The 12,925-nt window shown below is 33.1% G+C and overlaps 1 protein-coding gene across 3 annotated transcripts in view; it reads right to left on the bottom strand.

The window, feature by feature from the left end:
• Window positions 1-12,925, bottom strand: part of PARP8 (poly(ADP-ribose) polymerase family member 8) — a 160,113-nt gene that overhangs the window by 56,996 nt on the left and 90,192 nt on the right. For all 3 annotated transcript variants that reach the window (XM_039869914.1, XM_039869912.1, XM_039869913.1), the window contains exons 5-8: window positions 9,017-9,106; window positions 8,384-8,454; window positions 7,149-7,226; window positions 5,760-5,854 (exon numbers count right to left, since the gene is read on the bottom strand). In XM_039869914.1, coding sequence (XP_039725848.1) covers window positions 5,760-5,854; window positions 7,149-7,226; window positions 8,384-8,454; window positions 9,017-9,106 — 334 coding nt within the window. The remainder of the gene's footprint in view (window positions 1-5,759; window positions 5,855-7,148; window positions 7,227-8,383; window positions 8,455-9,016; window positions 9,107-12,925) is intronic.

The raw sequence follows: 12,925 nt of genomic DNA, 5'->3' as shown, positions 1-12,925 counted from the left end.
AAGAAATCAGAGGTAACAAAAATCAGTAAAAAACCTTATCCACAATTGTTTTCTTCATAAATAAATTTCCAGACCACGTTAATTGAATTTTACCAAGTTGTGAATCAGAATGTGACATACATTCTTTTAAAAACTTTAGTATGTGAATTTTAAGTATTCACATAATTTCTTCAACATTTTTTGGTTAAAAGTTAGTATTCTCCCCAAATTTTTAACACTATCCATTTCTTTCAAAGGAAAAAAAAAAGGAAATAAAGGGTTCCAAGTGCTCTTCTCCACCACAGCAAAGCACAAATATAGAATTTTAAGGAGGCAGAGGCATTAAAGATTTGCAATTAATTGGATTTGCAGGTGTAGATCTGTAAATAGTTACACTTTTTGTTTTTATGCCACACTTCAAAGAATTCACAATGCTGTGCATATGCAAACCAATTTCCGTTGTGATGCCCTTTTTATATAATGCCAGTAATTTCATGTTTCCCACTGCAAGATTACAGAAAGTGTGATTACAGTCTGTCCAGATGCAGTGACCCAGTCATCAGGATTGCTTCTATATCTGAATAACTTTCAGTAGCCCCAATCTCATGAACAGCAAATGCAGAATCAAGGCAAATGCTTCAAATATGAATGCTACTTGAATTGTGAAGTTAGATATCTGATTGTGTACTGAATGCTGTATTGGGTTTATAATAATTCAAAATAATTTCCTGCACTGCCTGTATTATGCACTGTTAAGAGATCACATCAAATTGAACCTGAACACTGTTTTAGGATAAGGAAAACAACACAGAAATGATCTAATGCAGTTATTTCACTCTGAAAGATAGGGTTTGAAAGGACATTGTCCATAAATTTCTTTCCAGACATCTCAGCTACTTTTTTGAATTAACGTTTCTTGAAATCTGGCCATTTGATTTTTTTTTTTTTTTGATATTTACATATGACCGTTTATTTAAGAACATATATGAAATATATTTTTCTATGAACATGTATTTTTGAGCGCACTTTGTGTTAGAATTCTTAGCAATCTAGTCTCCTGTTCTTTAATGGATTAACCAAGACAACATCTTTGTTAATGAGACATGACATACATACTCACAATATATTTAATATTAGACCATCTGTAATGGTCCTCTTTTCTATGTAAAACTATAGCCTATTCATGATAGTACTGTGATATTTTATAATATTATCTGATCAAAATTAGCAGTGATTGTGTGGTTATAAAAATATATTTTATATATTTAGCTTTCCCTTCTTAACTGTCAAGGAAATTATACATATACACACACGTACATGAAATTCTACCTAATGTTGTTGGGAAATAAACCTCTATTACTATTTAGTTATTTCTGCCTTCAACAACTGGTCAGCTATATTTTGAGAAGAGATTTATTTTGTGAAGAAACATGTCTTCCTATGACATCTGAAACTCAACAGCTTGCATGTCTATCTCTGCATGCCTTCTCAATGTGTTTTTTGCTCAGTGTGGGAGAGATATTTGTGAATGGGCCAAGAAATATGCAAACTCAGTAGTCAGAAATCTTGGCAGATTAAAGCATCGGCAAGACTGTATCCAAGACAGATATATACTTCTCTAAAGGAAAACAAGGCTCAGAGGAATTTAAAAATTAGATCCAAGAAAGAAAGAAAACCCAGATAAAATAATAGTGTATAAGAGGTACAGTATAAACAGTTGCTACAACTCTGCCCTTAGCTTAAAAATCCTTGGTTTTGCTTGAGGATAATATAGGTGTTGGAGTTGAGGTGACTATCTGGGACCTGACATGCTGAAGCTTAGGTCTAGATTATGTACCAGTGTTTTTGGAAAATACTCTCTCCTTTCTTTCTTTCTTTTTCTTTTTTAATTTTTAATTTTTATTTATTTATTAATTATTTTTTTGGTGTGCCACCTGTCATCACTTTCCGCTGGTTTTCAGAGTCAGACTGCTTTTTTCTTAGGTTCTGGAGGCAGAATTGAAAGAAACAATAGGCTGGATAAAACATTAAAACAGCCAAACCAAGATCTTTTGATAAATGATTTATTTCAGTGTAGGTCAAGCTTTATTGGAGTAATAAACATCTTCAAAATCTCCGTGTTTTACAATAAAACAGGATCTGTATCTCAGTCCCACTACATGATTACTATGGACTCAGGGGAGAGGGCTGAAATGTTGCTCATTGCATTCACTAAGGGGCCCAGAATGACGGAGTCCAGACGGTATGGGAATTCACACATTAGCACTCATGCTCACATTTCACTGACCAGAACTAGTTCTGTGTCCATGTCTAACATGAAAAGCAGCAAGGGAAACACAATCCTACCATGTGCCAGAAGAGAACTAGAAGATTCGTAAACAGTTTTACTGGTCACTACAAATAAAAACCTAGAAATCCGGAGAAATTAAATGGTCCATCCCGGTTTATGTGGCAAAAATTTGTCTTTCCTTTCCTTTTCTTCTCTCCTTCTTTTTTTCTTTTTTCTTTTTTTCGAGCTATATGTTTGGGAGGTGAGTCTGAATACAGTAGTATAGGCTTCTCAAACCTTAAAAACTCCTCACCGTGCCCTCCCAAATGTCAGCTCCAAAAGGCCCTATTGCGATTGTCCATCCACAAAAAGTGATATAAACATAAAACAGGCACAATCTTGAACTATTCCAATCTCTATTATGTATTAGTCACAATTAAAAGGATAGACTATTACTCCTATGGCTTCAATTTTAAAATGGAAGATGATACGATCATACAGCAAAGAACACTTTATATGAGGTGGAAGTTTGAAACATCACAAGCAAATGATCAGAATCATCATATAGTTCCTGACCAAATGAGAATTCTCTGATTGTAATTCCTTAGTCTTCTACAGATGTTAATCTCAAATTTTCAGATGGCACAGATCAATTTTCTTTTTTTATAAATACTTGACTATAGTAGTAAATTTATAATATAAAGCATAAAGCATCCTCATTTTGTTGCATGATGCAAGATGAGACATATTCAGACTAGTCATAGGGTTAATAACATTCCCCAAGAGACCTAACCCACTTCCTGTACAAGAGCTTATGAATCAAAATTGTCATCAGCGTTTACAAGTACGGTTCAATACACCCAGTATTCTGCTTTTGGATGATACGGCTAGGTAGAGCTGAAATTACCTACTTTAATAAATTTATCATCAGTCGTTTCTTATATATTCTTCTTCGACCTTTTAAGAAGGTTTTGCCTCAGTTGAAGCAATCTCAGTTATTTCCATCTCTTACAGAGAACTCAGATGTGGTTAGCTGCCTTTCTCATTAGATGTCACATTAAAAAAATGACACCGAATAGACTATTATGCATATTGAGGTACTTTTGTTCTTCAAACTCCATTAAGTTCTTATAAACCTCAATTAAGTAAAAGAACAGCTAATTAGAACAGTCTGTTTTCAACAGACTTAGAACTTTGCAAGGCAGATGATTTCTAAGACCTTATGCCTAACTACTCCTTTTCCCATGTGTCCAGTCCTCAGTATTGGAGACTAGACAGTAAAGTCGTTCTTATTTATTTTATGTAAATCAAACTAGTCCTGCTGAGATTCACCTTTCTATCATTAGACCTCTGGGAGGTTATTTATTCTGGAAACATCCTCTGTAGCTAGAGAAAATCTAGAGCAGGCAAGAACATGGCTTGCATTTATTAAGATTTAAATTGGATCAAAACTTGTAAGAGAAATAAGCAAGGAGAAAAAGAATCAAAACCATTTATGGCTTTAGATATTTCCTTTAAATAAAATTCCAAATATTTATATAATTTCAACAGTTGATAAATTATCAATAATTTCACTAATATGTAAAATACTAATATAAATGCTTGCTGATGAAACCAAAAAAACTCATATATACGTGACAATATAATTGGGGCCTAGATAGCATGAAAGTATGTGTTTAAAGAAAGTCTTAAACTATAAGAGCAATCAACGTGTTAATATAATCCTCTAAACAAAAATACGTATTTCAAATGAAAAGAAGTTGAATTCTATGTTGTATTGTATGATTAATTATATCCCACAGCCTTTTTTTTTTTTTCCAGTGGAGAAGGAGGTTAAATTTCTGTAATTAAAGTTTTAAGCTTTCAAGCAAAGTTCAACTAAAGTTAAAAAATTAGTCATTGTTTTAGACTATTTATTGATTGTTACTAATGCCTTCTTCATTTATCCACTTATTGAATATCTTTATTTCCTACCCTCGAGCCATAGCAGGGGTCAACAATGAAATGATCACAGCTCATTTGCTGAAACTTTGAAAATTGCAAAGATTTGCTTTTCCAATTATAATTCAAATCACTCTCACTCAATTGCAGCCTAATATAACTCCAGGAGTGGGAGGGAGGGTTTAGGAATACAGCCCCAGCTTATTTAGGCTGCAGGAGGCTGTCGGTTTCCATTTCCACAGCTAAAACGAAACTTTGGCAATTATAAATAAATTAGAGCTGTGTTGTACCTCCCAACTAAAAGTACTTATTTGCTCTTTCCAAATCCGGACATGTCCATTGGAAAGATATGTTCACATTATCTAAATAACCAGGTAATGGGAACATCTTTCATAGATGTTGCCGATGAAAACAAACAAGAATCCACCAGAGTGTATTTCATATTTGCCTTGTGCTATGCTAAATACCAGAATACAAGCGTGCTTAAAAACCAAACCAAAACAAAATAATGCACGCGCGTGCACACACACGCGCACACACACACACACAAACTGTGCTGCCCCAGGATCCACAGAATTCAGTCTAGCAGGGAAGAAGTAAACCAATAATTACAAGACAAGGGAAGTATGATAAATGAGGTAAGAGCCAAATGTGATGGGAGCCCAAGAGGCAGAATAACTAATCTGCATTGGAGATTCAAAGAAGGCTCAAAGAAAAGCTGACCTTTGGACTGGGGCTTGAATAAAGAGAGCAATGGGGGTTGTGAGTGAAACATTGCTTGATAAGGGAAATGCCTGTTCAAATGCCCAAAGTCAAGAGGGAATATAGCACATTTGGGGATGGCAACAAATTCTGGCTTCGGTGTATAAGGCTGGAATAGAGGTCAGGTTGGGAGAGGATTCTGGAATTTCAAGGAGGCAAAGAACAGGAATCTGAAATAATCAGCTCATGGAAGGTAACTAGTATGGTGGCAGAAAAGGGTTTCTCTTAAATTAGGAGAGAAAAGAAAGGTAAATAAGGATGGTGGAGTCTTCTGAATGATTAAAAGTAATAAAAAAATGGTCTGGAAATTTATCACCAAATAATATATTAAGCAAAGGCAGAATGAAATACATTATCATTCAAATAAACACTGTGCAAATTTATGTCTTTTTTTCCCCCTTTCTGTTTTTGAGGGGCCAGATGACATATCACAATGTGATTTGGTTACCAGTCATTATGCATTATTTACTCTCATTGTTCACATGAATGTGCTCTTGATTTATGATAACAGCATGGGCCCAGCTGGACAAATCTATTATAGGAACTGATTGTGACACTACTTAAGACTGATATTTAATCAAATTACCTTTCCTAAATAACTAATTTTTTTAATGCACACACACACACACACACACACAAATATAGCCATAAATATGCCATTTTGTATAAGTAGAAACACAACAGAATGTCTCAAATATTTTCAAACATAATTAAGCTCAAGAAAATTTCCACTTAAATAACTCCAATAGAAAATCCCAATGACTTACCAAATAATGTTAATTTTTATTCACCAAAAGTATTTATTTACCTTAGAGAAACTGCATGTGGACCATATATCTCTCTCACTGCTGACAAATCAGCTTCGAGCTGTGGGTGCTTGTGCAGTTCCCCGTCATAGTTCACCTGGTGAAAAGGGATGGTTTAGCAGTGACTTAGGGGTAAAGAGAATCAAAAGAACCAAAAAAACAAACTATCTCTTGGACAGGTCACCGCATAGGTTCTGCCATGGACATTTTCTTTGTCACCTTCATTAAAAAATATAGATAATTCGGCAACATATTCACGTCAGTTCTTAAGTTCACATATGTCTAGAATAATTTATCATGTTTAAAAAGCAAAATTAGACTGCTTTGATACAAAGAAAATGCAAATGTTAAGAGGAGTGAAATAAGTGTCTGGCAGATAATCTAAAAAACTTCTAGACTGATTAGCTAGACTGAAGAAAAGCATTTATTTCCTCTCTGTAAGAATTAGCTGTGAAAACACAAATCAAAACTGGAAGAATTACTTTGCATAATGTTAAAATGTTACATTGGTTAAAGAATCATTAGATAAAGTATCCCATTGCTGGAAAGGCATGCTGGAGAGAAGAAACCTAGTTTTATTTAGGTCCCTAACTCTACTACCTTGCATATGCTTGGGTGACAAATTACTGATTTTTGATTCTGAATGAATAAATTGACTTGCATTCATTTATGTAATAAACTTTGGCTTTAAAGTACTTTTTTAAAGCACGATCTCATTTTTAACATATTATCTTCTCTTTATATCATCCAAGTTACAGAGCATATTTGATCAAGTTTACAGAAACAGAACAAGACATCTTATATAGCCATATCCTAAAATTAATGGCTCCGTTTAAAATTTTAACATAATCCTAGAACAAAAAATATATACCCATGTGGCTATGCCATTTTCATGTCTATAAATTACAATGTTTCTTCATAACAACTTTTCAACAACTTTACATTAGTACAAGAGGAAAAGGAAAACAATGAATGTAAATAATGGAGATGCTCAATAATTAGGGCCCATCAAGTTTTATAAAGGTTAATCATCTGTTTGAAACTAATGATGCACGCTTTTATTAGAACTGTCATCATTTCAAAATGCTGACTGAGCACGATACACTTAAGAAATGTAGAAAGTCAAAAACATAATGAAATGCTGTGTGCAAAATCACACAGTAGTAAGACAACTTCAATGTAAACGATTACGGTCAAAGAATTGCAAAAGTAACCTTAACTTCTGAAAATTTGTAGAATATGAGAAACAAATAGATTATACAGATTTCCTAGTTACAGAACCATGAACAACACATAGCTCCCTCTGATCAGAAGCACAGATTCCCACCGGGACACATAGATGGCTATCACTAACTTCGAGCGTGGATGTTTGGAGGACCTGGTGTGCTTACCTGTCCTCCATAATAGAATTCTTCAGAGTCATTATCACCTTCAGAATCTTCTTCCACTGTACTATTTTGTCTTGACTCCTTAAAATGATATAGTAAGAAGACAATGTCAATGTTTAAAAACCAGTTTACCTTTTTCTGAAAAGACAGTATATCAAGTGGCCATAACAGGAGGACTTGTTCATATCACATGGATTTTACGTGAAAACATTCTTGGTGTAATAGGAACCAAAAACAAAAGGTAGTAAGAGACAGTTTTGTGGGTTCATTAAACTCTATGTACATATTTCTTAAAAATGCTATTTTGCTTATCCTGAGTTACACAATTTAGTTTTTGATGTATACATAAAAAACTATGTATAATCAATTACAACTTTGGTTTTATTCTGATAAAAGATCTGACAAGCTCATACTGATGCAATTTTTATTAAGAAGTTCCTCAGCATTATTTATCCCAGACTATTTCTTCCACTGCCTACTCTGTACAATGATATGAAAAGACACTTTGAATCCAATAATATAAAAATCAAATTATGAAAATAAGTATGGATTATATTATGAAGAGAACTTCCAGTATATTGAAATTGTTTTTAATTTCAGATTTCAAAAGGATATTTAATTAAATATGCTTAAACTTGAAGTCTGAGTTTCTAATTAACTGAACCACATCTGTTATGTGTCTAAAGCACGAATGATGAAATTCATCTATAGTAACTAATGGTGGTAATCCTATTCCCGGCACTGTTAAAATAATTAGGAGAAAGGTAGCCTCCGTTAGACACAAGAATCTATGAATCCAATGCTTTGTAATCATCTCTAAGTTTCTAGACTAAATTTCAAATTCTTAAGGAAAATTAAAAAAAAAACCCAGAAAGGGGAATTTGGATCTTATACAATGCTAACAGTTTTTGGTTTCAGCAACAGTATTTCTACATCAGTGATTTTCAGTGCAGATAAAGGAGAGTAGAATGAATAGTACAACACTAAGTAAGGTTTTATATGTACTTTAGATTTAAAGCAGGCTTTCTGTCTATGATTTTAAAGGAAGTTTCCTTCTCAGAGTTAATTTTAGGCCACTACCCTTCTCATACAATAAACCCCATAAGCCATGAAACTGAGCTTCATTCACTCTGTGCAATTTTAACCTAAACAACAATTATGATATTAACTACAAATACACAGTAAATTTTAAAAGTATCTGTACTGTTTTAAAGAAACATAAAATATAATTTACATACCTCCCCATTTTCCTTCTGTAATTTGGATTTTATGGATAAGCAACAATTAATGTCATTTGTCTTTCTTAATTCTGAAAGTTATATTAAAACATCATTTTAGTTTTCAGTATACTATTTATCAAACATTCATACATTTCAGTATTAAAACACTCTTTAGGTGAGTCCCTTTTTTTGCAAGAAATTAAGGGATTTTTAAAATTATATTATGCTGCGGAGTTACATAGTATATAAGCTATTCTGATTTTTCATTGCTCATAAAAATATGGTCAAACTAAAATACCACTATTCAAATTCTTTCAGTTCTCATTATATATTTCATGGGTTCTAGACTGCCTTAAGTATGCTTTTTAAATATTGTTTCTCTAGCAGTGTCATTATGCATGAAAATATTTTCATAAGTGCAAATATCAACATAATACATTTTAAAAAGACTTTTTCAAGCATGGTAAATTTATGCACTTAAGAAACTGCTAAAAAATAAATGCACTTTAGATAGAAAATTTGTATGAAGAACTAGATTGATATCTGTTAAAGATTAATATCTGTTACACAGGCTAAAAGAAACCAAACAACAAAGCTACCTACAAGCAAAAAAATATTAACCTAGAATAAAAAATAGTGTATTCCTACTACCTGTTGCTATTCGATGAAAAATTACTGGAATTGGCTCTGTAGTAACTAATACATCTTCATCATTTTCTGAACTTGACACATAGGTGTTATCTGCAAAGAAATATGGACAATTAAAGACAAATACCTCGAAAAAATACACGCTTTATAAAAATATAAAGTTAATTCTACATCAATCCTAACACTGATGGAGCACACACTGCTGTTCTGATTACTGTCAGAAAAAATGAAGCAAATTGCAAGTTTATGTGTGAACTAATTATAAAGGGCCTCTTGAAAAATGTCTGCATCTCCTAGAGAAATAGAGACTTTGGAATAGACACAACGCAAATACATTTGTAACACCCCATGTGGCGATGAATCGGCTGGATGCAACTAGCTGCCCCACCTCACTGAACAGCATCCTTTCCAACATCCCTATCTTCTACAGGAAGCAGAATGAGTTAGGGGAGGGGGAAGCTAAACAAGAACACTGGGACACAAAAAAGAGCCAGCATCAAGTCTCTGAGCTACAGCCTTTGTTGTAAATCATATCTCCCACAGAACTCTAATACATGTACTTAAATTGATATAAAGTCTCACAATTATTCTTCTTCCACGAATTAATTTTATCTAAGTCATCTACACAAGCTGAATGCATAGAACACTTTAAGTTGCTTATGCATCATCTGTTTACTCTGGAAAAAAACATTTTTATAAATTTAGGATTCTTCCCCGATGAATACTGATCTTCAAGTGTATGGTAATATAACATAACACAGCTGTTTATTCTATTTTGCTCATTGATGATTACAGGGCATCTGTGAGACAACTATTTGACAAACACTTCACCAATTCATTAAATGGTCCAATAATACACTCATCAATGATGTATAAAATATAAAAAATACAAATATAAAAATGAAAGTATAAAATATTCCCGGCACATAATAGAAGCCTGTTATCAGTTTCTGTTCAGGGAAATGAGTGTTGATGAGTGACTAAATACACAATAAAAGATCTTGAGCTAAGTTTTCATAATATTGTGTCAGTCCAGTGAGAACATGATTTTTAACTGATAGATATCTAAAGCATTACTTTATTTCTAAAGGAACATTCGTACTGTTTTTAGACCTTGAGTAGTGAGTAAATGACAGTGATATGTATTCACAGCATATGTTGCCACACAAGACTCTCGAAAGACATAAGGTTTTCAGAGACATTCAGGAAGGTGAGAGGAGACAAGTATGGATTAGATTTGAAATAAAACAGGGTTGCCTCATTACTTCGATTTGTTTTAATTATCAAGTTTGCCTTATTTTGTTTTCGAGTAGCATCAAGGAGGGTGTGAGATTTTTGTGTTTATCAAGTGAGACCACAGATTAAGAAACAGATTTCATATAAATCTGTTTAACTTTTGTCTCATGTTAGTTGAGACCGCTTATCTGGGGTCTCTTCCGTCAGTAACCTTACACTTTCAGGTAAGGATCAAAAAGTCCTCTGTTAAAACCAGTTTTTAAATTTCTTAAACCCTCAATGAGAATCTTACTGATTCAAAGTTATTTGCTACTGAATCAACTTAATTAGGTTTTCCCTACGCACGACAGATTCCTTGAAGCAAACTTATAGAGAAAAATTTGTGGAGTATTAAAGGAGAACACTAAGCAACAGAAGTAACAGCTGACCACCAACCCAAAGGGAATATCTGCAAACATTCATAAAACAAACACAGGAACATGCAATATCTTGGTGTCATGGATTGAGAAGAATTTTATGAAACGACAAAAGGCAAGCAAATGAGAACTTTCTGTTTAAGAAAACGGGGGAATAAATAGCTCTATTTAAAGAATCAAATGGCTTATGGAAAGTGTCGACCCTGGAAGGCAGCGAGATTTGATTCAAGAGATATAATTTGGTAATACCTGTTGCATAATGCAGAAAGACAGGATGACGTATTTAAACATATCATTTTCCAAGAGATTTTCTATCAGTTTGTATTTTGATTAGTATTTACGCATTACAATTCTTTTAATTTCTGTTTTTGGCTTAATTTACCCAAATCGAAATGTTTTTAGTTTTTGTGACGATCTATTAAATCACCTTTACGATGTAAAAGGTCAGATTACAGATGTACATACACCCAAGTCAAAAACAATAACGGAGGAGAGCTGACAAAGCACCTCAACTCTAGACCCTGCTACCGGCCAGCTGCTGATCCCATTAAACACCCACACCACAGTCTGCTTAGTTGCAAAAGGAAGAAGTTTTCTGAGGGTCTTTGAGGATCATCCCAGCTGTGTGAATGGAGTCTCTGCTTTCTTCTGTTGTTGTTTAAATAATTATTTCAAATCTTCCACAAACTATTTTGACATCTGTAATAATAATATCACCTTTGTTTAGACATGGAAAAGTAGGACATAAAAAGGGTAAGGAATGCATTTAAGGTAACGAAATGAGTCAGTGACAGAACAGAATGTTTTGAAACTCAAATTCCTTCACTGTAATTCTCTCACTTGACTCTAGAGCTGCCAACTGTTTTTCTTACAACTTCTGAGAACAGTTAGGTTCTTTAAAGTGTAAGTTTTGCTGAGGACCTATATATCTTTGTTAAAGGCTGTTAACAGGATAAATATTTTCTCTTCCCTTCCCTACCAGACTATACAGCATTACTGGAACTTTTGTAAACAACCGAGGAGAGATGAGTAGAGAGCTACAGAAAAGCATCTCTTAAAATACTGCTTTTATTCTATTTCGAATGCAACGTAATTTAAGCAAAGTCACTCCATTATTCATTACTATGTAACTTAAGAGAAATAATTATAAATATAAATAATAATATTGGTTTTATAACATGCATATTTTCCCTGAATGTTATATGTAATATTCAGATTAACCCCCAAGCCAATCAATTATTTTCCTTATTTTAAAGATGAGGAAACCAAGGCTTACAGAAATGAAGTAACTTGCTCAAATTATTTAAGTCATATTACAGCTAGTAAGTGGTAAAACTTTCTGAATCCAAAATATTAAAAAATATAGCAAAGCATTGATATCAAAATATTGTCACTTGACAATTGCGGTAGCTATAGAACACATAAAAGTGATGAGAAAATTCACACTCATCAGTAATAAGTAGTAAGCCTCCTAATTAAAGGTGGGAAGTGATGAGAAAGAATTCTGCTGTTCTGTTATGGCAAAGCCAATTATCTATGACTTATAATATACTTACCTTTACAAAATAACAAACTGTCTACAGTATAAACTCCATACAGAAGTACAAGTAAACCTGAAGGCTGCTCTATTTATTCACTTTATTTTGAAGAGCAAGCATATTATTTAGTATTTCATTTATATACATGTTATTTTGTATACCTCAAACTCAATAAAGACCCCTAAATTTTCACACACACACACACACACACACACACACACACACACACATGAGTTTCAATAGATGGCACAGGTTAATTAAGAGATTAAAGTTATAAAATGACAAATCAGATTCTAAAAAAATAAATATGGTAAGGTGCTAAATTTGGAAGATTATGCTAATAACATTTCCATAGGGCAAGGAAAATTCCCTATTTTCAAACTTAGATGATGAGCTAATCATTGAACCATATAATCCAGGAAAAGTAGGAAAAAAAATGCCCGAGTAAAATTAGTAAAAGGAATGAATAAAAGTATTATCAAGGTTAGTGCATTTTGAAATTAAAAACATAAAAGAGAAAGAATTTTTAACACAGGCCAACTTTTTGGGAAAAATAAATCAAAGGGGAGAAAAGATAATAACAGATATAAAGCAATAGAAATGGGAAAGGAGAAATAACCACAGAGATGCAGAAAACTTTTAGATTTATAGATTGAATACTATAAAAAAAATTTGCTAAAAAATACTGGACATTTCACCAACATAGTGAGCTTTCACGAAGA

Source organism: Pteropus medius, unplaced genomic scaffold (assembly GCF_902729225.1).
Source record: "Pteropus medius unplaced genomic scaffold, Ma_sr-lr_union100, whole genome shotgun sequence".
NCBI classification, from domain to species: Eukaryota; Metazoa; Chordata; class Mammalia; order Chiroptera; family Pteropodidae; genus Pteropus; species Pteropus medius.
The sequence above is the reverse complement of the archived record's forward strand: the minus strand, read 5'-3'. Positions and strand labels throughout refer to the sequence as shown.